Consider the following 27,127-nt stretch of genomic DNA (forward strand, 5'->3'; position numbering starts at 1 on the left):
TCTATCGGGTCTTTGAGAGGTCTGTGGGGTCTCTGAGAGGTTTGTCGGGGCCTCTGAGAGGTCTGTCGGGTCTCGGAAATGGCCATCTGGGACACATCTATGATGCTCTCTCAAGAGATGAGTTGCCCAGCTTCCCTGCATATTACTGTCTGTGTAATAGACAGAATAGATAGACAGGTTCTGTGAGGCAGAATCACAAGATTATTAACTTGTCTAAGGCAGAATTTATCATAAATATCAAAGTTATTTGCACTTAATCTGCCACATTTTAAAGTCAAATCAAAATATCTATATTTGTAAAAGATAGTTACTAAGTTGTTTTGGATAATTCTGCAGTCTTTGAAACCCTTTTGAAAACTTCTATTACAGAACGCCTCGAAAAGGTAAGATTCACTACCATCTATCACACTATGCAAACAAAATCTATCACTAAAGGCGTTAATTACTTAATGAAGCAGTTACGAAAAGTGACGAAGAGGAATGTTGCTTAGAAATTATCTTAGAATGTAACTAACAATATTACTCTCATGCATTATTTATTGCATGAGAGTAATAATTACATTAATCATCATTATTCATTACTCTATTATGCATTATTACAAATTTATTTAATTTATATTAGATAAAGCAAATAAATTTTAGCCAATAATATTAATTTAACTATTTTAAGCCAATACATTTATTTATTGGCTTAAATTAGATAGGGCAAATAAATTTTAGCCAATAAATTAATTTAACTGCTTTAAGCCAATATATATTAATTTATTTACTTAACATAAGCAATAAAATTTAATAAAACAACGTGTTCGTCAATAAAACGAAACACTGCATTTTTATATCTAAGGGTCCACCCTGAAGTAGTAACTTGGTCAGAATATTAAGTAAAGGTAAGTCCTTAAGTATCACGTTTTTAAAGTAGGTTCAAATTTAAGTAAATTTCGTAATTAAAATTAGTCTAAAAGTATTGATATGTGAGTTACTATATGTGAAAGATTGTAATTATCTCTAAGAAAGATTGAACAATGAAATGAATTTGTAATCATTAATAGAATTAAATTATATTGTAATCATAGAACTAAATATACTACAAATACGCAACAATTCGATTATTTGTAGATATATAACAGTTGCGTCAAATAAAATATCCGCCTGAGACGTAAAGGAATGTGCAGAGAAACTTAGCTAGCCATTCTGTGTTATATTTTAAAAGTATTTCTCCCAGAGGGTTATAACTGTCAAACAAATGACCAAGTAAGAATTTTATCACAATATATTAGAAAGGAATGAGAGAATTTCACTTCAATTACAGTTACTAGAACTTTGGTTAAATTAAATGAAGTACAATAATTTTTTTAACAATCAAACAATTTGGTTTCAGTTAATAACAAATTAAGTACATTAAACCTGTTAAGTTTCCTCCACGTGTGATGAAAATTTATATACAGAAACAAATGATTGTGAAAATCGCCTTTAATTTGATTTTTTGAATATAAGTCTCCATGAAATATACATTTAAAAACCAGATTATATAGTAAATCAACAGGAAAACTATTTCAAGAAAACAGAGACTGCATATGTTATATATAAAATATATAAAATGTATAAAATATATTAATATATAAAATGCAGTTATAACATGAATATTCTGGGAATCCCACATGGGTCTGCACTTGCTCCGATGCTGTTTCAATATACCAATATATATATATATATATATATATATATATATATATATATATATATATGTGTGTGTGTGTGTGTGTGTGTGTGTGTGTGTGTGTGTGTGTGTGTGTGTGTGTGTGTGTGTGTGTGTGTGTGTGTGTGTGTGTAAGGAATATCCTTACAGACAACACATGCATTTAGGACGAATTTTAATCTCAAAAGCTGTTCGGATTTTCCTTAAGAAGATGAATTTAGTTACGTATGTATAAACTGATACACTATTCCATGTATGCATACATGGAATAGTGTATGTATACATGGAATAGTGTATATATAAAGTTTCGTACGCCTCTGGCTAGGTTAAACCGCTTCAAATTTTACGTTGGTCAAATCGTGAGAACGGGCAATTTATAGAGCCAACTTAACAGTCAATAGACCCAACTTAACAGTCAATAGACCCAACTTAACAGTCAATAGAGCCAACTTAACAGTGCCCAGAGCGAACTTAACAAGCTTAAACACCTAGGCTACTACCAGCCTCGCTACACACATGGCAGTCGCAAACAAACCATTAATAAAGACTGCCAAAGCGATTAGGCAATAATTTCACTCTCAACTTATAAGGATTAGCAAACTGCGCTGTGAGTGGAGGAGCCGTAAGAACCTAAATCCGCGAGAATATTTTTTTGAGGATTAATATACGTAATGATTTTCTACAGCGTGTTTATAAGTCGCATGTCATACGGAGTACATATGACTACATGCATATACATGTATATGTGCACATATATATGTATGTAGTCATTCATTGCAATGTCAACACCGAGGAATGTAGCTAGTTTCTGGGTGTATGTAGACTGTGATAGTTTGTTTTGATTCTGGGGGAGGGTTGACGGCTGAGGTGTTCTTGATGGTTGGGTTGTTTAAGCACTTGTTGTGGTCTTAATAACCCTCCAGAGGTTGATAGGCCTTAATAGCCTTCCAGAGGTTGATAGGCCTTATTAACCCTACAGAGGTTGATAGGTCTTTATATCCCTCCAGAGGTTGATAGGCATTAATAGCCTTCCAGAGGTTGATAGGCCTGAATAACCCTCCAGAGGTTGATAGGCCTTAATAACCCTCCAGAGGTTGATAGCCCTTAATAGCCTTCCAGAGGTTAATAGGCCTTAATAACCCTACAGAGGTTGATAGGTCTTTATATCCCTCCAGAGGTTGATAGGCATTAATAGCCTCCCAGAGGTTGATAGGCCTGAATAACCCTCCAGAGGTTGATAGGCCTTAATAACCCTCCAGAGGTTGATAGGCCTTAATAACCCTACAGAGGTTGATAGGCCTTAATAACTCTGCAAAGGTTGATAGGCCTTAATATCCCTCCAGAGGTTGGCAGGCCTTAATAACCCTCCAGAGGTTGATAGGCCTTAATAACCCTCCAGAGGTTGATAGGCCTTAATAACCCTACAGAGGTTGATAGGCCTTAATAACTCTGCAAAGGTTGATAGGCCTTAATATCCCTCCAGAGGTTGATAGGCCTTAATAACCCTCCAGACGTTTAAGGTCTTAATAACTCTGCAAAGGTTAATAGGCCTTAATAGCCTTCCAGAGGTTGATAAGCCTCAGTACATAGACAAGACAACGCCATCTCCTTCACGTCGCCTATGAACGCACAAACAACTTCGGTCAAAAGAACTTATAATTTCTTTATATAACCAGATCATCACCAGAGACTTTCTAACCAACAATACCGAAATAATCGACAGCTAAACCGACTATAAAAGACTAGACATAGCCGAAGCACTATATACCAAACACTCTCATCCAACTATTAATAGCCAGCTTACACCCTGGTATGTTCTCAAGAACAAGACAGAACAAACAGAACACACTGCCCCAGGCAACATAAGAACAGAGAACAAAGTTTATAGGAGTCAAGGAAATGTATATTTTTTAGCATCATGCCGAATAAAATTTGAAAATAAACAAATCGAATTATTTTTATCAACTTCCTTCTCAAGTGAAGAACAGCTCCCGCCAAACACACACCTAAACTACGACGTTGCTACAACGTTCGAACAAGTTTTAACCCCTCCTAACCAGTTATAGCAACCAATATAGCAAGTTGTAACAACGTTCTAATACGTCATAAACACGTTAAGCCAAGATGTAACAACTTTATTACAAGTTGTAACAAGCTGAAAATAGAGACAGTTTCGGTTTGTGTTTCCAGGGAGAATATATAGTAGATTAGTTGATCTCACCATTTCTATCATATCCAATAGCACACACATTAGATAAATAGATAGATAGATAGAGGCTGATATATTGCAAGAGAGATAACAGTAAAAGATGAAGATGAATCAATTTCCCTCCGCCCCAAAAAAATATTTTCTGAATTGTATATATATGTTGTTTGTCAAGTGACCGGTTGGGTGCACAGGCTCGGTGTAACCCAACCGAAAAGTTGCAAAGAACGACAAAGCCTTCGGGTCACTGGTCGACGAAAGCTGCATAGGCGGCAGATGTCAGGCCAGCGCTGACACGCGCTTGGAATGACAGGTGTTTGCAAACCTGCACAAGAGACAGCCCGTGCTTTAGGACAGGTGTGTGTGTGTGTGTCTATCTGGGGATGTGTGTGTGTGTCTATCTGGGGATGTGTATGTGTGAGTGTGTGTGTGTGTGTGTGTTCTAGCTCTTAGTTCTCTAGTTCCTTTACTCTAGTTCTCTAGTTCCTTGATTTGTGTGTGTGTGTGTGTGTGAGTGTGTGTGTGTGTGTGTGTGTGTGTGTGTGTGTGTGTGTGTGTGTGTGTGTGTGTGTGTGTGTGTGTGTGTGTGTGCGTGCGTGTGAGTGTGAGTGTGTGTGTGTGTGTACTCATCTATTTGTGTCTGCAGGATCGAGCATTGACTCTTGGATCCCGCCTTTCGAGCATCGGTTGTTTACAGCAATGACTCCGGTCGTATTTGTGTGTGTGAGTGTGTATGTATGTGTGTGTGTGTGTGTGATTCTACACACACTTTTTACACTTTTTGAAGGGTCCCAGCATGCTGCTTCACCGACTGACTGGACTACACATACTAAACCTTTGTGTCTCTAACTTTATCCACGATAGCGATAAGTACATCGCTATCCTTGTAGAGTGGGCATCGAACTGGGCTTCAACCCAGGTAATATAAAGCTTAATAAAGTGTTAAATAAACACTATAAGAACCGTATAAGACTATAATATATAACAATAAGCAATATTTTAACACACGAAAACACACAAAACAAATATTTGGTCAATTTATTGGGAGAAAGAAAACTAAATTAATTTGAAAAGTCTATGTTAATTCTTATTAAAAATTATGTTAAGTCTTATTAGAAGTTATGTTAAGTCTTATTAGAAGTTATGTTAATTCTTATTAAAAATTATGTTAAGTCTTATTAGAAGTTATGTTAAGTCTTATTAGAAGTTATGTTAATTCTTACAAACTTATATTCTGAGTTATTAATTGTTTTGATAGTGTAATTCCTGCTTTTATTTCTCAATGTGAACATTTCTCCAAATTCTTAAGCTGGATAGAGGCCAGGAGGCCTGGTCGACGACCGGGCCGCGGGGACGCTAAGCCCCGGAAGCACCTCAAGGTAGGATGAGGAAGAGACGAACAAGGAGATGACGAAGGTGAGGGAGAAATAAGATTAGATAGTAGAAGAGAAGAAGCGAAAGAAGAGAAAATAGCTGAAGAGGATGATGAATAATAAGAGAGAGAGATTAGAAAGGTTGTTAAGATAAAAATTGAAGACGAAGAGGAAGAACAAGAGAATATAGAAAGTAAGACGAAAAAAAGAAGAGATAGTAGAAGCCGCGGAAGAAGATTAAGAGCCAAAAAGATAACATATATATATACCTGGAGAAAGAGAAGAAAGATCTTTATCTCTTCAAAAGAAGAGATAGAGCAAGAGAAGAGAAATAGCGTGCGGGAGAAGATGCGAGGAGAAAACCCATAAGGCTTGAAAAAAAAAACGAAGTAGAGACATTGTCGAGGAGTGAAGAAAGAGGGGAAAGAGAGGGAGAGGGAGAGAGCGTGGGAGAGGGGAGAAGAAGGGTGGTGAATAGTAGAGAAAGAAGAGAGAGAGAGAGAGAGAGAGAGAGAGAGAAATGGACGATAAATAGAAGACATGAAAGAATGAGGAAGAGAGGAAAGATGGATTAGAAATGGTCTGCAGAGGGAAGCAAATATCACGATTAGTGACAAGGTGCAAATCTTAGTAAAGATAGTGAGACGGTGATGGTAAGATGGAAGGAAGGAATGAATGAAGGAAGTAAGGAATGAAGTAAGGAATGAATGAATGAAGGAAGGAGCCCAAGTTGGAATATCAATGAGAGAGAGAATGAGAGAGAGAGAGGGGAGGAATAAGAATGAGGAACAGGAGAGTGAGACGAAAATATAATAAAGGAAAATGCCAGACAATTAGGCAAAAAAACAGTGAACAGGAAGAAAATGCGGTGAAAGTGACGAGATAGGAAAGTGATTCACCAACAGGAAAATCCTAGAGCAAAATACCTCTAGTGTGCTACAGAAATGTTACACAGGGCTCACAACAAATTATCTCTAGCAGTGTGTAAGTGTATTATAAATATTGCAAATGAGGGTCCGGAGAAAGTTGTGTTTAGTGTGAAAGCGAGACATAAATCTACCATCACCAAGGTTACAGTGTAATCAGGTTCCAATAGCAAGTTCCAATAGCAATCAATCAGGTTCCAATAGCAAGCATCACAGTAAACATCTACTGCATGTGCAAGTATAAGCAACATTTTAAAACCTTTCAACAAAATCGTCACTGCTTTCCTTGACTGAATAAGACAGATCTTCAAGTAACATAGAGAGGAGAATTTATAGACGAAACTGTCTATTAATTTTAGATTGTTTTTAGGCAAGATGGTGTCCCGTGTGCACAATATTAGACATAATTAAACGATAAATTCACTATTAACTTACAAGCGACAGATTATAGATACCTGGGAATGTTGAGGATAAAGAGTTCAATTTGCTATCAGCTTCTCGGGGATAACACGCACTGCGCACGATAATAAGGATATAAACACCTGTGCTTAGTGACTGAGGTCTCTATGACTCTAAACACCTGTCAGGTCTCTATGACTCTAAACACCTGTCAGGTCTCTATGACTCTAAACACCTGTCAGGTCTCTATGACTCTGCAGGAGTGCAGGAGACCTGTGCAATATCTGCAGGAGTCATAGACAACTGTGCAATACCCGCAATAGTCACAACGAACTGTGGAACACATGCAGGCGTCTTAGACACGTGTGCGCAATACAGGCAATAGTTATAGACAACTGTGCAACACAGGCAATTTTCGTAGACAACTGTGCAGTACACACACACACAGGTGTGTCGCAAACAACTAAGATTTTGAAGAAAAATAATTTATTATTTCTGCTAAGATGACAGGTCAGCAAGAAAAAACTAATTTCTTGCTTCAAAAGCAAGAAACCAAGTATTGCAACAATTGTAATGTTGAAATGAATGTTGAAAAACAACATTCTTACAAGTGACAGAATAGTGATGTCGGTATAGACACAAGACTCTACAAGGTGTTGGTGCTCTGTGTCTCAAGATTCCACAAGATATATATACACTGTGAGCTTGATTTAACTCAGGATTAGACATCTGGTTGGTCAGTAAACACTGACGATTGCCCAAATGACCCCTTGCCGAATTGCTAATCCTTAGACCCCCCCCAACACCAAACTATTTACAGAGGCTAGACTAGAAATAGCCTAAGCTACTCTATCCCTTTGAGATGTATTTATTGCTTATCTCAATAAACATACTTGACTGGCTTAGATATAGACAATTGATGATCCTTCAGATGAACTAACACACACGTGTACAAACTGGAAAAGCATCAGAACGAAATTGAGTTTCGTGTCATTTTTTAAGATCGTGAACACTTCAGGATAAATAATTATAGATTATCCCTTACAAAAAAAATCCTCAAAAGTTTTAGAAATTGGGACGTTACTTGGGAATGAACGAATATCTGTTTGCTCTGGGACAACTGTGGAGCAATTAAATGATGCATGCCAGTAAGTTTTCTTCCAATTACGAAGAGACTTTGAATAATTCTTTAGTCCAAAATGAGTGACAGAACTGGGGCACAGATTTTAGAAGTAGCGATCAGGCAATATATCATCTCTGTGTGAAAAAAACTCAAAAGAGACGATTATGATGGTATTTCCAAACATAGTTTTATACTGCAATGTTTTTTTTCTAAGTGATTGGGTATCGTCCCATCACTCAACCCTCATATTTCAACTCCTTAACCTCTTATCCCAGCTCCTTGTCCTCATATCCCAGCACTTTGTCCTCCTATCCCATCTCCTTGTCCTTATACACCTCAACTCCTTGTCCTAATATATCCCTCCAAGTGCCATAAAGTCATACTGGATAGGTACTTTCTCTACATATTCACCTTACTTAATAAGTACTTAATAAGTACTCAATCAGTACGAGAAAAGTTCGTAATATGGGCACTGGTGGATGCTTAGCAATACTGAAGGTTTAATGAAGATCTAAATCAATTTCTAAATCACTTAGAGGCTTCGTTTTGTGTTTGAGTATTTAATTTAAGTCTAAATGTTAATCTTTATATCTCAAGATAAGTCTTCCTCTGAATATTCAAAATAATGAGTCACGGGACTCAATAAAATACCATCGTAGACTTTATTAGATATGAACAATAATGTCTTTTCCAATGTCAGACTTTATAGGTAAAGAAAAGACTTGTGCCAACCAGGCTAGAGAGAGTCAGGCTGGTATAGTTTAAATAATAATTTAACTAGTGTTAGTTAACCAACACTAACACTAAGAGGTGACGTAGAAAGACTAAGAAGTGGCGTAGAAAGACTAAGAAGTGACGTAGAAAGACTTTGATGTGCTTAAACAGACGTCATTAAAATTCAAGACAGTCTTCAAGAAGTTCGTAAATTTACCAATGAATAAAACATTATCTTTGAATGAAATTCACGAGACTTTAGGGGTTTAGTGTTGGACTTAAGGCCTGTCAACCTCTAGAAGGTTACTAAGGCCACCACAGCTGCTTGTTGACCAATCAGCAAGTATACTTCAGTCCAGCATATTGACCAGGACTAAAGTATACTCCCAGTGTATATACAGTGAGAAGCGAGACACTTCTCTCAAAGTATATAATATAGAGCTATATACTGAGTATATAGTTCTGAATTCTGTTAGAGCTCCTTTGCAAAGCCACAATATATATCCAGAATTATAGATATAGGTGTATATATATACCTATCATAAAATTACATTACATAACCTGGCAGTACATTACTGAATAGGCAGTAACCAAGCCAGACAGAAAACACATATGGATCACATATGGAACAGGTGAACTTACATAGAGCTTCTACATGACGAAGGAGTGAGTAGACTCGGCAGAAAGCGCTGATCCAGAATTGTTATATAACCCTTAGAAGGGATATGAGGATATGTTGCTGGGATATGAGGACAAGGAGCTGGGATATGAGGACAAGGAGCTTGGATATGAGGACAACGAACTGGGATATGAGGACAAGGAGCTGGGATATGAGGACAAGGAGCTGGGATATGAGGATAAGGAGCTGAGATATGAGGACAAGGAGCTGGGATATGAGGATAAGGAGCTGAGATATGAAGACCATGAGCTGGGATATGAGGACAAGGAGCTTGGATGTGAGGACAAGGTGCTTGGATGTGAGGACAAGGAGCTTGGATATGAGGACAACGAGCTGGGATATGAGGACAAGGAGCTGGGATATGAGGAGAAGGAGCTGGGATATGAGGACAAGGAGCTGGGATATGAGGACAAGGAGCTGGGATATGAGGACAAGGAGCTGGGATATGAGGACAAGGAGCTGGGATACGAGGACAAGGAGCTGGGATATGAGGACAAGGAGCTGGGATATGAGGACAAAGAGCTTGGATATGAGGACAAGGAGCTTGGATATGAGGACAAGGAGCTGGGGTATGAGGACAAGTAGCTTGGATATGAGGACAAGGAGCTGGGATATGAGGACAAAGAGCTTGGATATGAGGACAAGGAGCTTGGATATGAGGACAAGGAGCTGGGATATGAGGACAAGGAGCTGGAATATAAGGACAAGAAGCTGGGATATGGGGACAAGAAGCGGGGATATGGGGACAAGGAGCTGGGATATGAAGAAAAGAAACTAGGATACGAAAACAAATGGAAAAGAGGGCCTAAATAATAAGAAAAAGAACAAGGAGATAGTGAAGAAACGGCCCCCAGGCACTTGAACCATCGGGAAATCGATCTCCGACTCTGCAAGAAAGTACTGTGCCGACCACTCCAAGTAACTTGGGCTAACATAATTAAGAAACAGACCTGCAAGTGAGAGATGGAACTTGAAAACGTTTACGGAGTCTCAATACGTAGATAATTAAGTCAAAATGGGGGGAAAAGGGACTTTTAGAACAAAGAGAGATTAGAAATCGGTTGTGATGAGAAAAGTGAAACAATAAAAGGCTCAAATATGAAATAAAAAAAGGCAAAATGGAGTGGACTGCTGGTAGTGGATAGTAGACTGGTAGGGAATAGGGGGGACTGGTAGTGGAGAGGAGACTGGTAGGAGTTGAATTGCCAGTTGAAAGAGTCTGGAAGTGCAAAGAAGATTAATACCATGATACAAGCTGGTACTGTAGAGGAGATATCTGCAATAAAGTTAAAACTGGATGCCAGCAGGAGACCGCTGACGGAGATGGGACAGAAAAAGTCAAAGTAAAACTTAATAGCTTTACTTTGACCTTTTTTAGATATTGTTTTAGATATTGATATTAAGATAAGTGAAAGATATTGACAGTGAAAAAAAGATAATTGTGATATAAAGAAAAGATGGAAAATACAAAAAAAACATTAATCTAATGTTGGTAGAAAGGAAAAAGCAAAGGAATAAGATAAAATAATTAAAATGTGAGAAAAGTAAGTCTTAGAATTTGATAAATGACTGATAAAGCTTAATAAACGAAGAAAAAAAGAGTATGGAGAAAAAAAGAGAAAAAATAAGTATGGTGAACAACAGAATTGACTAAATACAATAAAGAAGAGACTGACAACATAAAACAAGAAACTGACAAAAAAAAAATAAAATAAAACATAGAGACTGTCTGAATTAGAACCTATTACAGTCTTAAGACTGTAATCTAGAACCTATTACAGTCTTAAGACTGTAATAGGTTCTATGTTGGGCAAACATCTAAAGATTTTAAATGTAGAATTTCGCAACATAAATACTCTGTAAGACATGGCCAATTGTCTAATGCTTTGTTTGTTCATCTGTCAGAAGATGCTCACCAAATTGATTGGGAGATGGCTTCTTCGATAACGAATTGAAAAATCACTTATAACAGGAATACAATTTAATCTGCTTTAATACAAATTACAAAATAATGTAATTTGAACATTAACAGTGGTTTATATAACTTAGATCCATTTTTGATAGATCAATTAAGGGGCATTTTGAGTAGGATCATTGATACACATTTGTCTCACTAATTCTGGGAGCTAATTAGTGAGTAATTAATACTAATTACACACTAATTAATAAATGGGAGCTGCATCGCAGGGGCCAATAGGCCTTCTGCAGTTCTTATGTGGCTCTAATTTGTATCTACCTAATTCCCATTTTTCATTGTACCTCACCAAACTTCACCTCTCTCTCTCCTGCCTATATATATATGTCCAATACTTGACTTGTAAATCATACATATTCCTTCTGAAGATGTATTAAGATACGAAAGTACTTAAGGAAATTCCTGTTTCAATTCTTCCTTCGTGGTCTGACACTGTCATTATATATATATATATATATATATATATATATATATATATATATATATATATATATATATAAATATATATATATATATATAAATATATATATATATATATATATATATATATATATATATATATATATATATATATATATATATATATATATATGTAGCGCCATAGATGAACTGCATCATTAATATATATCGAAAAATAGATATAATCCAGAATATAGTGTCATTATAACCATTTGGCTTGAGTGCTTTGGGCCACATGGAGGGAAAATTACTCAACTTTTGCCCGTAACTCAGCTGACGTGTGAATGAAGTTACAACAATGAGGGTGTAGTTGTATGTGTTACACCTGCGCGTGACAATATGCGCGTGACACGTGTGTGTGTGTGTGTTTGATTTCTGTGAATGACAGCTGCGCTTGATACTCAGCTGTTGACACTCAGATGTTGAGACTCAGCTGTTGCACCCATTTGTTGTCTTTGGATAAGACGTTGTAATTCTGCAACTGATAACGCGTCTAACAATATGTCCTAGCATCCCAGCAAACACATAGCGTTAGCACAGCTAACAACGGTATTGCAATGTAATAACTATACGTTGTTACATTTGTTAGTTAGGATCCTGTTAACGTCTTGATTGGTTATTAACGTCTTGATCCTGATAACCGTCTTGATTGGTTAATTAAAGATAATTTATGTCGGGGAATTCATCTCAGAGCCCCTTACTGAATTGCTGATGGCTTAATCCCACAAATCAGATCTCTAAATTCATCATACCGCATTCTCAATCTACTCATATTTGTATAATGTCATATATTCTATTGATATCTGCCTGGGAGAAATTCAGAATATACGATAAAAGATTGAGACGTAGCGGTGGGAAGCTGCGAGTTTGTGTGTGTGTGAGAGATAGCAGAGTGAGATAGCAGGGGTGAGATAGCAGAGTGAAGGGCAGCCACCTTCACTACAGAACTCAAAAACCACGACCGACCTTCCCCCCCCCCCCCTCCAAGAACACCGGCAGGAGGGGGGGGGGGGGAAGATATAGATAGATATAGATATAGATATAGGGGGGGAAGATATAGTGTTTATAGATAAACAAGGTGTGCTTTCCTTGTCAGAGTAAATCTAGTTCTCTGAAATCCCCAATCCTCGGCTTTTGTAAAAAAAAGTCAACCTACTCTACCCAAAACAAAACTAACTTTCCTGTGTCTCCAGCTCTAGTTTGGTGTGTGGTGCTGCTGTTCCTCCCCCCCCCCCCCCCGACACACACCGACACACACACAGACACACACACACACACACACACACACACACACACACACACATATACGTACTCACCCACTTATACAAAAAATATAAGTTTCGGTCTGTTTCTACCCGTTGTCAATCCCTGGTCAGCTTGCATCAGGGCGGCTTCACAGGGCCCTAGAGGATGTAACACTAGCAACTTTCTATTTTTTTCTCTCTTTTTTAAATTCTCAGATAGACTTACATGTTATTTTTTTGTTGCCAAGTTTCCTGTGCAGTTTCATATGGTTTACTTATGTGTATACGTGCTTGTATATTTATGTATATGTACGTTCGTATTTTGTATGTATTGTATGTATTTATGAATATATGTATACAAGAGTATATACATTATATACATATAATAAGTGTATATAAGGGTATATTCAATATATACATATATTTATATGTGACAGTGTCAGACCACGGAGGAAAATTTAAACAGGAATTTCCTTAAGTACTTTCGTATATTAATACATCTTCAGAAGGAGTCTGAAGATGTAGGAGCAAGAAGGCACTCCTTCTGAAGATGTATTAATATACGAAAGTACTTAAGGAAATTCCTGTTTCAATTTTCCTCCGTGGTCTGACATTGTCACATATAAATATATGTATATATTGAATATACCCTTATATACACTTATTACATGTATATAATGTATATACCCTTGTATACATATATTCATAAATACATACATACAATACATACAAAATACGAACGTACATATTGTTAATCACGTGTATATTTTCGTGATATACACACATATTTATATGTAAATTATGAGGGTATATACAGGCAGAACATATACTATGTCCTGTCGGATAATCTTTTAAGAAGGATAAATCTGCGTTTACATGGTCACCCATCCAGTTACTGGCTAGAGACATAATATTCATATCGCTATCCAATATTTTCTCTGATGTAAACATATTACCAATAAGTGAAAGTATGAAATTACATGTCTTTATAAATTAAATGTGGTCAATTACGATCTAAAACACTTAACAGTCGTTTCAGTCGTTTAAACGACTGTAGGATACAGTCGTTTCCTACAGTACTACAGGAGTCACTTGTATTCAGCACGAAATGAATTTATTTGGGATAAAATAATAAATTAGTTTGAAGTATGGCGAGCAAGACGATTTATTGATAATCTGTTGTTTATATATATATATATATATATATATATATATATATATATATATATATATATATATATATATATATATATATATATATATATATATATATATATATATATGTCGTACCTAGTAGCCAGAATTCACTTCTCAGCCTACTATGCAAGGCCCGATTTGCCTAATAAGCCAAGTTTTCATGAATTAATTGTTTTTCGACTACCTAACCTACCTAACCTAACCTAACCTAACTTTTTCGGCTGCCTAACCGAACCTAACCTATGAAGATAGGTTAGGTTAGGTTAGGTAGGGTTGGTTAGGTTCGGTCATATATCTACGTTAATTTTAACTCCAATGAAAAAAAAATTACCTCATACATAATGAAATGAGTAGCTTTATCATTTCATAAGAAAAAAAATAGAGAAAATATAATAATTCAGGAAAACTTGGCTTATTAGGCAAATCGGGCCTTGCATAGTAGGCCGAAAAGTGCATTCTGGCTACTAGGTACAATATTTAAATATACTAATATACAATATTTATTCAATATATATATATATATATATATATATATATATATATATATATATATATATATATATATATATATATATATATATATATATATTGAATAAATCAAAATCCCATCACCTGCTTTAATAGTTACTTCATTTAACTAATATTGATCAAGGTGGCAGTGTAATCACCCCCCCCCCATATTAATCGTGTGAGCAAGATCAATAAATAATGTCTACAGTTCAGCTAAAGATTAATAACGGTAGAATAAAGATTAGTAAATTTACATTTCCTGTAATTTCTTACAGGAAATTAGAATTTATGTTTATAAATGTTTATTTCAGAGTCTTACAAGGTATAATATTCTCTGTGTCTTTAGGGTATATTCATAATAGGGGTATACTCTTTTAGGTATACTCTTCGTATTTTAGAAAGATAAGCAACAAAATTCTAGTGTCTATATTAAAATTCAATTAATGATTTCCACTCATAAATTTATTCAAGATAATTTAATATTACTTAAATATGTTTGTTTATATGTATACATGTATATATATATATATATATATATATATATATATATATATATATATATATATATATATATATATATATATATATATATATATATATATGTATATATATATATATATATATATATATATATATATATATATATATATATATATATATATATATATATATATATATTATATACTCATATACTTATATCTAACATTTAAAGGGATGTATTCATATCAAGGTGTATACTACTTATTGGTGTATACACAGAGACTTTACTTAAGTGCTGAATTATGTTCAGGGCAAAAGTATACTTGCTGGTTGGTCAGTAAAGTATTGTGTATCACTGATAACCCTCCAGAGGAGCACAATCAGTTCTATCACCCAAGGACACAATCAGTTCTAACACCTTAGAGAACAACCACAAAATCAATTAACAGCCGATAGTTCTTCTCCGATAGTTAATCCGTTTATTTCACCATTCCCTCCATCCCTGCCTGCCTCCTCTCTCATCTCCTTGTTCTTATATCCCTTTCAAATGCTATTATAGGCCTATACTGGCTTAGCACTATCTCCTGATGATGTACTTATCCTCAAATTTAGCCTTCAAATAGTTTAAAACAAATCATTGCAAATGATACTATGCCAACACTGGTATGTTTCTCTAAATTTTGTTCAAATATATCACATAATTTATATGTTGTGAGGAACTAAATTGATATATTTAGATATTGTCTTCAGAGCTCATTTAGATATCTCTTCTCTTACTTCATAAAAGTTTAGACGCAAATATATCAATTGGTAAAGTAACTGATACGTTATCTTTCGTTATTTAATCTCACTAAGAAACAAAAGTTTATGATTGATGATGCTGATGAGAATGATGATAAATAAATGAAGATATAATAATTCAGACGTAGTCTTGGTGCGTTTCAGACCTTTCTTACAATTCTCGTCATAATTTTATTTATTATCGCTAACCCTTGAGCTTAGTCTTGTCAATGGATTTACAGTATATGTTAATTTTCACCAACAATTGTTAAATATATGAATATAATTGCCTTTATGTAATCCTGATGATTGATAAAATATTTAACAAAATTTAATTTAAAAATTTTTATTAGATCTTTGACGTAATGATATAATGAATAATATCTCTTATATGTTTTCTCAATCTCAAAATAGATGGTTTGTGTAAGTGTGTGTGTGTTTACTCACCTAGTTGTGCTTGCGGGGTTGAGCTCTGGCTCTTTGGTCTGACTATGTGTGTACCTGATATTAATTAACTCATAACCATTTACAACAGATTATAGTAACATTTACACATAAAATATATGTTATACTCACTTGCTGATGCAGACAAGACTACGGTCAGGATAAAAACGCGACCAAAATGATTTCTCTTCATCTTGAGTTTCTGCGAAGAGAAAAAATAAAATCATTTTATTCATCTACATGCTCTGCTTCACAGTAAATATAAATTAAAAAATAATGCAGGCGATGAGTCACAATAACGTGGCTGAAGTATGTTGACCAGACCACACACTAGAAAGTGAAGGGACGACGAGGTTTCAGTCCGTCCTGGACCATTCTCAAGTCGATTGTCTTCAAAAATAATATTTGGAGATGAGAGAGAGAGTTCTCTGTGATCATCTTAGATAAGATGCTATCAAACAGCTTCCAGGAGACTTCATATGACAGAGAATTATCAAAATCTAAGTTAAGAAGATGATAACTAAAAATATATAATCCAATCATCATATATGCATGTTTGCTTAGAAACTAAATTGGTTTAGATAAGTAGTTGACTCGACTGTTAAGAAGATGAGGCAATTTAAATTACCAAAAATATCAATTAATATCATATCATAAGAGACTCTCATTTTCTCAAGCAGATTCATTGGTCTGTCAAAATTTCATATATCGATATTTCAACTGTATATTCGAATATTAATAATTATTATTAGATTTATTTTACACATATTTTCTGGTAATATGTGTAACACACACATATAGCATAGAGGTAGAGGTGCTATGTGTGTGTTATAATTTCAGTAAATATACTTTAATTTCAGTAAAACACCCGAATCAAATAAGTTTATCGAGATAATATATTTCACCCCAAAATTTATTATCTTAGACTATCTGTCGTCTCCTTGCAACACCGTAATTTGTACGCTGTGGGAATATACCGTCACCATTGCATTCATTAATGGTGCATAAATAAATTATTCCATTAGTTGTATAAATAAATTATCCCGAGAGTGCTTTAAGGATAGTGAAAAGTTATCTTAATTATCCCTTTGTTTCTTCTAAGTCAGGGTTCTGTCCATGGTGGTATGTGTTGAGCTGGAGAGAAGGATAGGGAGGAGAGGCAGCCATGACGTAACACACATGGATAGGCCTATATAGTGAGTATATAGATAGGCCTATATAGGTGAGTACTCATTGTTGGAACTATACTATAAGCCTATGCCTCATCATACTCTACTGAATACTCCACTCATATATAAAGTACTGAGTATTGTCCACTCATATATATAAGATGGTGAGTATTCTCCACCCACATGTAAAGGGGATGAGTATCCTAAACTCTTATATAATAATCTTATAATGAATAACTTATAATGAGTATTCCTTATCTTAATGAACATATTTAGAGTCTGCATTTCTTATCTCTGAATATGTCTTGTGCTTCATACTATCCGTCAGAAGTATATTATAATGCCAACCTTAAGTTCAGCCCAGAAGATTTAGAGCATGATTCGAAGAGACTTAGCATGATTCCTGCCAGACTCTTATTAGGATCTAAGAGTCTAAGTCTGGGGGAACAAGACTTAAAAGCCTTCTAAACAAGTAAGACTTTTTTTTAGAAGTGGGAGAAAGCAAGGAAGTTTAACATGAAAATAAAATCTCCACAATAGCGGTAATACACCTCGATGCAGTGCTGTATGTATCACACAGTGAAGAACAAGAGTTACAAGAGGAGAGATCAGTCTGTAAAGTCTTAAAACTGGTTTACTAAGCAGAGCGAAAGTCTGAAGGGAGCGGAGAGGCTTAGAAATAAAGAGTTGCGATTCCAAGGAGAAATATAATCAAATCATAAAGAAGGATTTCAGTGAAGTGAGAATTTCTGAAGAGTGGATTTACACAGTAAATCTGTAAAACAGGTTCAAGGATTTGCAAAGTACCTGAATGTTAATCTTGAAAGTCAGAAGAATTATATAAGAGGTTTTCTAGATCTGTAAAAAAAATGTAATTGAATTCGACTTCATATTGAAGATTAAAAAATGAGTTCAGCCAACAATTGTGAACTTTGAAGTCTCTCAAAGTGATAATTTCAGTATTACAAGATGACAAAAGAATAAAAATTAAGAAAACAACAAAGTACTCACAGTAATTAGCTCAATTTAGTCATAGATAAATATAATAAATATATTTTTACATCAGATAAGTCAAAGACCATTAAAGTTTTAAGCTTCTCGAAAATTATGAGTCGGGTGACACTCGCATTAGAAACGTCTCATGATTTATAAGTCAGGTGTATGAGTGACATGTGACGATTTATGAGTCTGGTGTATTAGTGAAGTCTCAAGATTTATGAGTGGTGTATTAGTGACATCTCAGGATTTATGAGTATGGTATATGAGAACAGAACACATCAGAAACCAAGAATTATTCAGTCATAATTTTTAGTGTCATTACACATGAGATATATAATTATTATTACAATATTATTATTGTGTTTATTACTATTATTATTAGTATTATTAATAATTTATTATTTGTATAATATAAAAATCAATAAGTAAGCTTCACTTACTAGAGGACTAAAGAACAAAGATATTCATTTGATTTAGATATTTAGAATAAATAACAAGATATTTAGATATTTAGATATTTAGAACAAAGAGCAAGATATTTAGATATTTAGAACAAAACAAGATATTTAGATATTCAGAACAAAGAACAAGATATTTAAAACATTTTATTTAGATATTTAGATATTTTATTTAGATATTTTACTTTGATATTTAGAACAAAGATATTTATTATTATTTTTGTATATTTTCACGAATTTTTTTGCAAAACATCGATTTTTTTTTAGAGCACTTAAACTGTTCTTAATAATGTTGACAATGATAAAAAAATTATATTATAACTTTTATTACTACTATAGTGATTACTACTAATCAAAAATTACCATTAATACCTGAACAATTACAATTACCACTACAGTTATTTTAACAACTATCACTAAATCTTTTACTACTAATACTCTGGTGATAGTACTACTATTATTACTAATAAAAATAATAATAAAAATAATAATATAATGCCAATAATGAGATAATTACACAAATGATGGATAAAATAATAATGATATATAATTGTAAAAAATAATCAGTGTTATGAGAAAGTTATACTAACAATCTTGACTATGGAGACGATACATGTGTCATATGTCATGTGTCATGCGTCATTGCTTTGGATATTGTCAAGGAATTCCACAGAGGTCTTCCACGGAAATCAGGTGTGTAAGATTTGGGATTATTGGGGATTAGTGGGGATTATTTTTCATGCTTACTCCCTTCATTTACCGCAGGGGTAATGGATACCAGGATAGCGTAGAGTAGTGTACCCTAGAGTAGTGTATCCCAGGATAGAGTACCCTGGAGGTACACTATTCCGGAAGTTTGTATACTAAGCAAAAACCCTGGTTTGGGATAAGTCAGGAACTATCCCCCTTCTCTGGGTACTGTAAACTTAGTGCCCAGCCTTAGTTTGGGTATTGCAAACCCATCTCTCCTTCGGGTATTGTAAACCTGTTATACCCACTCTGGTTTTTGGAATCGTAATCCAGGGGACACACCCTTAGGTGAGTCCCCCTTAGGTGAGTCCCCATTAGGTGAGTCACACAATGGGCATTATCATGTAAGTGTGGCCTATATAAATTTGCAATTTATACCAATTTATATAAAGTTTCTCAATACCACTTCAAGAAAACATACTATACAAATGCACAAATTTAGTAATTGATTGACGGCATGATATCTTAGGATAGAAATGAGCATGTGTAACTTGAAAGCGCCTAATGAAAGTACAATATAGACTACTATCTGATGACTCTATACCATCACTGGTCAACATTGATGATGCCTCTTTACCGTTTCTAGTGTTATGAAGGAGATGAGACTTGTTGAGTCCCAATTTGCATTAAGAAAACAATATTTTCTTCATGAGTAATTGGCATGAATGATGCCTATTATTTAGCCAGATCACACTCCCTACCGTAGCTTGCCTATTCCACTTGTCTAATTTGTTTGAATTGCAAAATAAGTAAAGCAAAATATAACCAAATATGCTAGCGATAGATAGTCATACAAATTACAACATTTCGAACCATCAAGGAACATTAATCAGGTGATTATAAGATCAAGAACAAGTCGAAACGACATGAATTTCATTTCAGGGGTTTAATTTGGGATATTTTGTCATGTTATTGAAACCTTTTTTGGGGGAAATTTGGGATATTTTGTCATGTTATTGAAACCTTTTTTGGGGGAAATTTGGGATATTTTGTCATGTTATTGAAACCTTTTTTGGGGGAGGAAAGGAGGCAAAAGCAGCTTTTCACTGATGTTATTAATGTATTAAGACCAGAATGTTCAGGTTTCAACATCTTTAAATAGCAGTGTTTTGTTCATCTTTTGACGTCTTTCAAGACTGTATCAAACAGCAAACTTGGTTATTGATCTTGAAGATGAATGTTATCATTATGAACGAAGACACAGACACAGCAAGATATCAGTAGAAATTTATGTACCAATATCCTTCCTGTAAACCAGTTGGGAAGGTATTTACCCCAAAATACAGCGTTAAGGATATCAATTTGAGAATTAAATACAAGATAGCAAGCAAGTATGTTTAGAGCTAATTGAAGTACGTAGGAAATGTCTTATTACAGATGACTGCATATATATATATATATATATATATATATATATATATATATATATATATATATATATATATATATATATATATATATATATATATATATATATATATTAGAACATTTTCAAAGGTAGACTATAAGTGGGTTTACACACACACACACACACACACACACACACACACACACACACTGACCCCTCAACCCCCCCCCCCCAATCCCACTTCCCACGGCCCACAGAACCACTGCTAACCAAACAGGTTAAGCATCGCAGAACCTGTTCTAAATGCACCGCGATTTTAACGCTCTCGTCCCAAACGCCATACGTCAAGCATAAACGTCAAACGTCAAACTTCAAGTTATAAATATAAGGATGGAAATAATGAGGCTGGGACAAATAAGCGTCATTTTTCATAGGTTTAGCGGGGTCACCAAGATCCGTGCTCTTCTAGGTAGGTAGGTAGGTAGGTACCTACCTACCTAGGTAGGTAAAAATCACTTTACATTTGACGTTAGCTGCTGTCTTCACACCCCAATGGGCATTACCATGTGTATATAAACTCCAGGAAGATCACTCATGGGAGTGTAAGATGAAACCACACACACACACACACACACACACACACGCACACACACACATACACACACACACACACACACACACACACACACACACACACACACACATACACACACACACACACACACACACACACACACACACACACACACACACACACACACACACACACACACACACACACACACACATGGTCCTGTGAAAGACATATATAAACCCAGAATATAAGCCACACAAATCCAGATGATTAGCCACTTATGGTTCTATGAAAGCCACACACACACACACACACACACACATACATATATATACACACACACACAAACAGATAACCCATATATCATGTGGAAGCCACACAAACCCATCAGAGGAGCCATATATGATCATTTGGATGTCATACAAATCCATATGAAAAGTTAAGCAAGGATACAGAAGCACTTTCATAAAGTAATGAAGGTATCCTTTCATCCACCTACAAGAGCCACAAAGCCATGTGGAGGTCCCTACATCCACCTACAAGAGCCACCAGGCCATGAACGGGGTTCATGGATATCTGGTTGATATCTGGATTAGATATCTGGTTGATATCTGGTTATCTCTATTGCATGCTGATGCTAAAATCATGAAGATGATTTCTACAGAGGACAGCAAGAGTCTACTAAACGACCTGGACAAACTGAAAGAGCTATTTAAGAAATGGCTGTTAGAATTGAACCCAAGTAAATGTAAGGTAATGAAACTAGGTGGTGGGACCAGGAGGGCGGACACCAGGTACCAAATGGGAGATGAAATCCTCATGAAAGGATTTCATTGAGAGAGAAGGATCCAGGGGTTGATATCACACCGGACCTGTCCCTTGGCTAATATGATAACTACTTTCAGAAATTTCTGCTAGAAATAATTTAGAACCTTACAAACTACATATACTAGATATACCACATATATCTATATATACCTTATACCACATATGCTATCCTGGAGTATGCAGCTCCAGCGAGAAGTCCATATCTAACCAAACACAAGCTAAAATTAGGGAAATTTCAAAGGTATGCCAGCAGACTAGTCCCAGAACTATGAGGCATGAGTTACGAGGACAGACTACATGAATTGAACTTCCCGTCGCTGAAGACAGTAGAGATAGGGGAGACATGATTACTTCATACAACATTTTCAGGGGAATATATTGGGTAGATAAAGACATTGTTTAACACGGGTGGTACACGCACAAGGAGACACAGATGAAAACTGAGTACCCAAATGAACCTTATTTCATTTGGGTACTTTCATTTAAGTAATTTGAAAGATTTTGTTTTCAGTGTCAGAGTAGTTAACCAATGGCATGCATTAGGCAGTGATGTGGTGGAGGCTGACTCCATACACAGTTTCATATATAGATATGATAGAGTCCAATAGGCTCAAGAACCTATACACCAGTTGATTGATAGTTGAGAGGCGGGTCTAAACAACCAAAGCTAATCCCCCGCAAGTACAATTATGTGAGTTTATATACACACACACACACACATACATAAAACATGTGTACTGACACCTCAGTCAGTACACATGATGGATGCCTACAATTTTTATTGACTCCTTATATAGTGTACTCGGTACACTATGCACATAGTGTATAGTGTATACAATGCACATAGGTACACTATGTACTCCTTAAATAGTGTACAATCACCTATGTCACTGGTGTAAACCACATCATTCTACAACACTATTCTACCTTAGTAAACTACCCTACCAAACTACTCCACCCTAACTACCACTCCAAGCCAAATTACTTGTCCTTACAGAGTACTTCCACCTACCTTAAGTCACGTTCATGAACACCAGTAATATTCTGTCGTATTAAAACTCATACTGATTTGCATTTCCGGGAAGCTTAATTGTTCATGTCATTTAATAAGAGATCATTTAAATGATGTTCTAATATTCAGACTTCGGAACGAATTAATAGAACCCGAAATGGTGTCAAATTTATGAGATTGTGTTAACTTTTCTTCATATTTTTCAAAGTACTTATTATGCATTATTTATATATATATATATATATATATATATATATATATATATATATATATATATATATATATATATATATATATATATATATATATATATATTAGTATATTTTGGTAGCAATCTTTCTTGTAAATATATGTTGTTGAATATGACAGGAAGAGTAAGATTAATGTAATCTTACTTAATCAGTAAGATTAATGATTCTAACACGAATCTTCTCAATATTTCTCAACATAAGAAATATTCTACACGAATCTTCTCAACATAAGAAATATTGAGAAGATTCGTGTTAGAATAATTAATCATTAATCTTACCCTTTCGGTCATATGCAACAACATATATATATATATATATATATATATATATATATATATATATATATATATATATATATATATATATATATATATATATATATATATGAAACGTTGACCAAGGGGTTGATGAGAAAATTTACTAAACAATCAATTGCTTATGAGGGCCCTGGTTCATATCTTTGCCCGTGAGGACTGATTAGGCGCCAATCCTTGTTTATACGCCTCTGTTCACCCAGCAGTGATTAGATATCTGGTTGTAAAACGACTGGCGAGTCGTATTCTAGGGAAAACTAGTGGGTCAGGTTTACCATGAGCTATGTGTAGGTAAAGCTCTGAGCCTGTTAACAGGAGCCACCAGTCGCCTGCTCCTGTACCCTCCTGTGTAAACCAATAAAGGCTACATTTCTCACTTCCATACATGATGTCACTTCCATACATGATGTCACTTCCATACATGATGTCACTTCCATACATGATGTCACTTCCATACATGATGTCACTTCCATACATGTCACTTCCATACATGATGTCACTTCCATACATGATGTCACTTCCGTACATGATATCATGGTGAAGTACGACATTCACCATTACCTTTAACAGGACAGTTATGTGAAAGTGACATATTTTCTAAGATTCCACCCCATATGTAAATGTGTGACACTCAAAACTGTATATAGAGAGAAGTGTTCAACTCCACAGCATGCTTGGTGGATGCTGTATTTAGCATACAGTCAATTCTGAATTATTCTACAAGTATACAGGAGGACTGCAAAAGGGGGAAGATAATCCTATTATCTCCCTATAATTATAATCCTTCCTTCCTATTATAATCCTATAAGATGTCTCCTATCTTAATCTTGATACATCTGAACCTGCTAATTCTGACAAGTTGAATTGGCTGTCACATGGCTAAGGTGTGAATGAGAATAATTAGAAATAATAAGGGTAAATGAAACACCTACATATAATCTTGGTATATAGCATACCTGCCCAGCTATATAACCTTGATATATAAAGCATACCTGCCCAGCTATATAACCTTGATATATAAAGCATACCTGGCCAGCTATATAACCTTGATTTATATAGCATACCTGCCCAGCTATATAATCTTGATATATAAAGCATACCTGCCCAGCTATATAACCTTGATATATAAAGCACACCTGCCCAGCTATATAACCTTGATATATATAGCATACCTGCCCAGCTATATAATCTTGATATATAAAGCATACCTGCCCAGCTATATAACCTTGATATATAAAGCATACCTGGCCAGCGATATACCCTTGATTTATGGTACACATATTCGCCCGACTTGGTCTTCCGAGCGCTGTATAGAAAAGGCAGAAACTGACCCGGACTAATGGTGATCGTTTATTTTAATGGACTCGGCGAGGGAATGTCGAATTTTGCTGGTCAACAAAGAGAATGATCAGCATGACAGAGAGGCATGAGGATAAATGGGACAGTAGAATGGGATGGGTGGAAGCAGGAATGGAGGAGAGGTGGAATAGAGGCATGAAGGGAAAATTTCGATGGATGGTTAAGTTATTGAAGCCAGTGAAATTTTGCTGATTTCTAAATTGTATTGAATATTTGAAAATGATCCTTGTGTGTGTATTCAGGTATTTGTGCCTGCAGGATCGAGATGTGACTCTTGGATCCCGATTTTCTAGCTGTTGGTTGTCTAATGCAATGATTCCTGGCCTATTTTCCTTATCATAATTGATTTTAATGTTATAAATGGAGTTAGCCTCTCCAGTTTGCTCTTTTGGATAATTCCATCTACTCACTACCCTTATGATAAAAGAAAACTTTCTAATATGTCTATGACACATCTGAGTCTTAAGGTTTCAGCTGTGCCCTCTTGTTCTATTGTTATTCATGGAAAATATTTCCTGTGTGTGTGTGTGTGTGTGTGTGTGTGTGTGTGTGTGTGTGTGTGTGTGTGTGTGTGTGTGTGTGTGTGTGTGTGTGTGTGTGTGTGTGTGTGTGTGTGTGTGTGTGTGTGTGTGTGTGTGTGTGTGTGTGTGTGTGTGTGTGTGTGTGTGTGTGTGTGTGTGTGTGTGTGTTTGTGTAAGTGTGTGTGTGTGTGTGTGTGTGTGTGTGTGTGTGTGTGTGTGTGTGTTTGTGTAAGTGTGTGTGTGTGTGTGTGTGTGTGTGTGTGTGTGTGTGTGTATGTGTGTGTGTTTGTGTGTGTGTCTAGACAGAATCTTCTTTATATATTTTTTGTTTTCTTCATTTGGGAAGACATTTGCAATCCCAAATGTTGACAATAGAATTCATTATTGAAAATGAAATAAAGTCATTAACACAATTTTTTCGAATCGAATATGACAGGGACAAGAAGAGACCAATCATATTTCTATCGTTAGTAAACGATTAGTAAACATAACATCTTAGTCAACTTAGTTGCGAACTGGAAGTTTAATGAATAAAAATATTGGGTAAAAATTCCCTATTTTCAAGTCACAGAAAATCTTTCTTAGCTAGTCAAATGGAAGTAGTTCATATACATGTTGTTGTTCCACAAAATAAATGCTACATGGTTCCAACATGTGGTTAATGTGTGTTCTGATAATAGCCCAAAAATATAAATCTGGACATATTCTTTTAATTCAAGAAATTAGTCCCATCTTTTATGCTCAAAATAGACGATAAACACAGTCAATCTCCCCTATTTTTAAGTGTGTAAGTTTATGAATTTAGAAAATAATGAAAAAAAATTCTGTATATGAAAAAAAAGCATTGTATGTTGTTCATATCTAAATACTTACTCTTTGATTAATAAATTAAATATCTGACAAAATGGCCAACAAGTTGAATAAATCTGTAATCCTTTACACCACCGCCCACGGAATGGGTATGGGGTGCATAATAATAAAGTTGAAAAAGCCTAAAAGAAGTGGTAAGGAATTTGACTGGATTATCTGCAAATTATTAATTATAAAATTATTAAACTAAAGATAATTGAATCCTCATGTGTTAAAAAATATCGAATTTAGCCCAGGATGATATCAAATGGATATCTCCATGATGAGTAAGATGAGTGACAATTATATAGTTGAGACGATCATTAGAGCACGACGGGGCTCGAACCAGCGTTCTGGGCGACCGCAGACGCAAAGGCATTTCATGTTATTTGTGTTGTACTTGTGTATGTGTAAGTATAATGTTGTAGTAGCAGTTAAGTCACTTTACTGCTCAAGTGATGTCACCTCTTACTAGCAAATGTCTCGGAAT

The 27,127-nt window shown here is 35.2% G+C and overlaps 2 protein-coding genes across 3 annotated transcripts in view; both read right to left on the reverse strand.

Moving 5' to 3' along the window:
• LOC138355470 (uncharacterized) overlaps window positions 1–27,127 on the reverse strand; it is a 550,270-nt gene that overhangs the window by 40,396 nt on the left and 482,747 nt on the right. For both annotated transcript variants that reach the window (XM_069310584.1, XM_069310583.1), the window contains one exon: window positions 16,338–16,407. In XM_069310584.1, coding sequence (XP_069166685.1) covers window positions 16,338–16,398 — 61 coding nt within the window. In that variant the 5' untranslated portion in view covers window positions 16,399–16,407. The remainder of the gene's footprint in view (window positions 1–16,337; window positions 16,408–27,127) is intronic.
• The window catches only part of LOC138355420 (uncharacterized), a 48,529-nt gene continuing 45,505 nt past the window's right edge, over window positions 24,104–27,127 (reverse strand). Inside the window, exon 3 of the mRNA XM_069310312.1 lies at window positions 24,104–24,469. Coding sequence (XP_069166413.1) covers window positions 24,104–24,469 — 366 coding nt within the window. The remainder of the gene's footprint in view (window positions 24,470–27,127) is intronic.

This window comes from Procambarus clarkii, chromosome 67, assembly GCF_040958095.1.
Source record: "Procambarus clarkii isolate CNS0578487 chromosome 67, FALCON_Pclarkii_2.0, whole genome shotgun sequence".
Taxonomy (NCBI): Eukaryota; Metazoa; Arthropoda; class Malacostraca; order Decapoda; family Cambaridae; genus Procambarus; species Procambarus clarkii.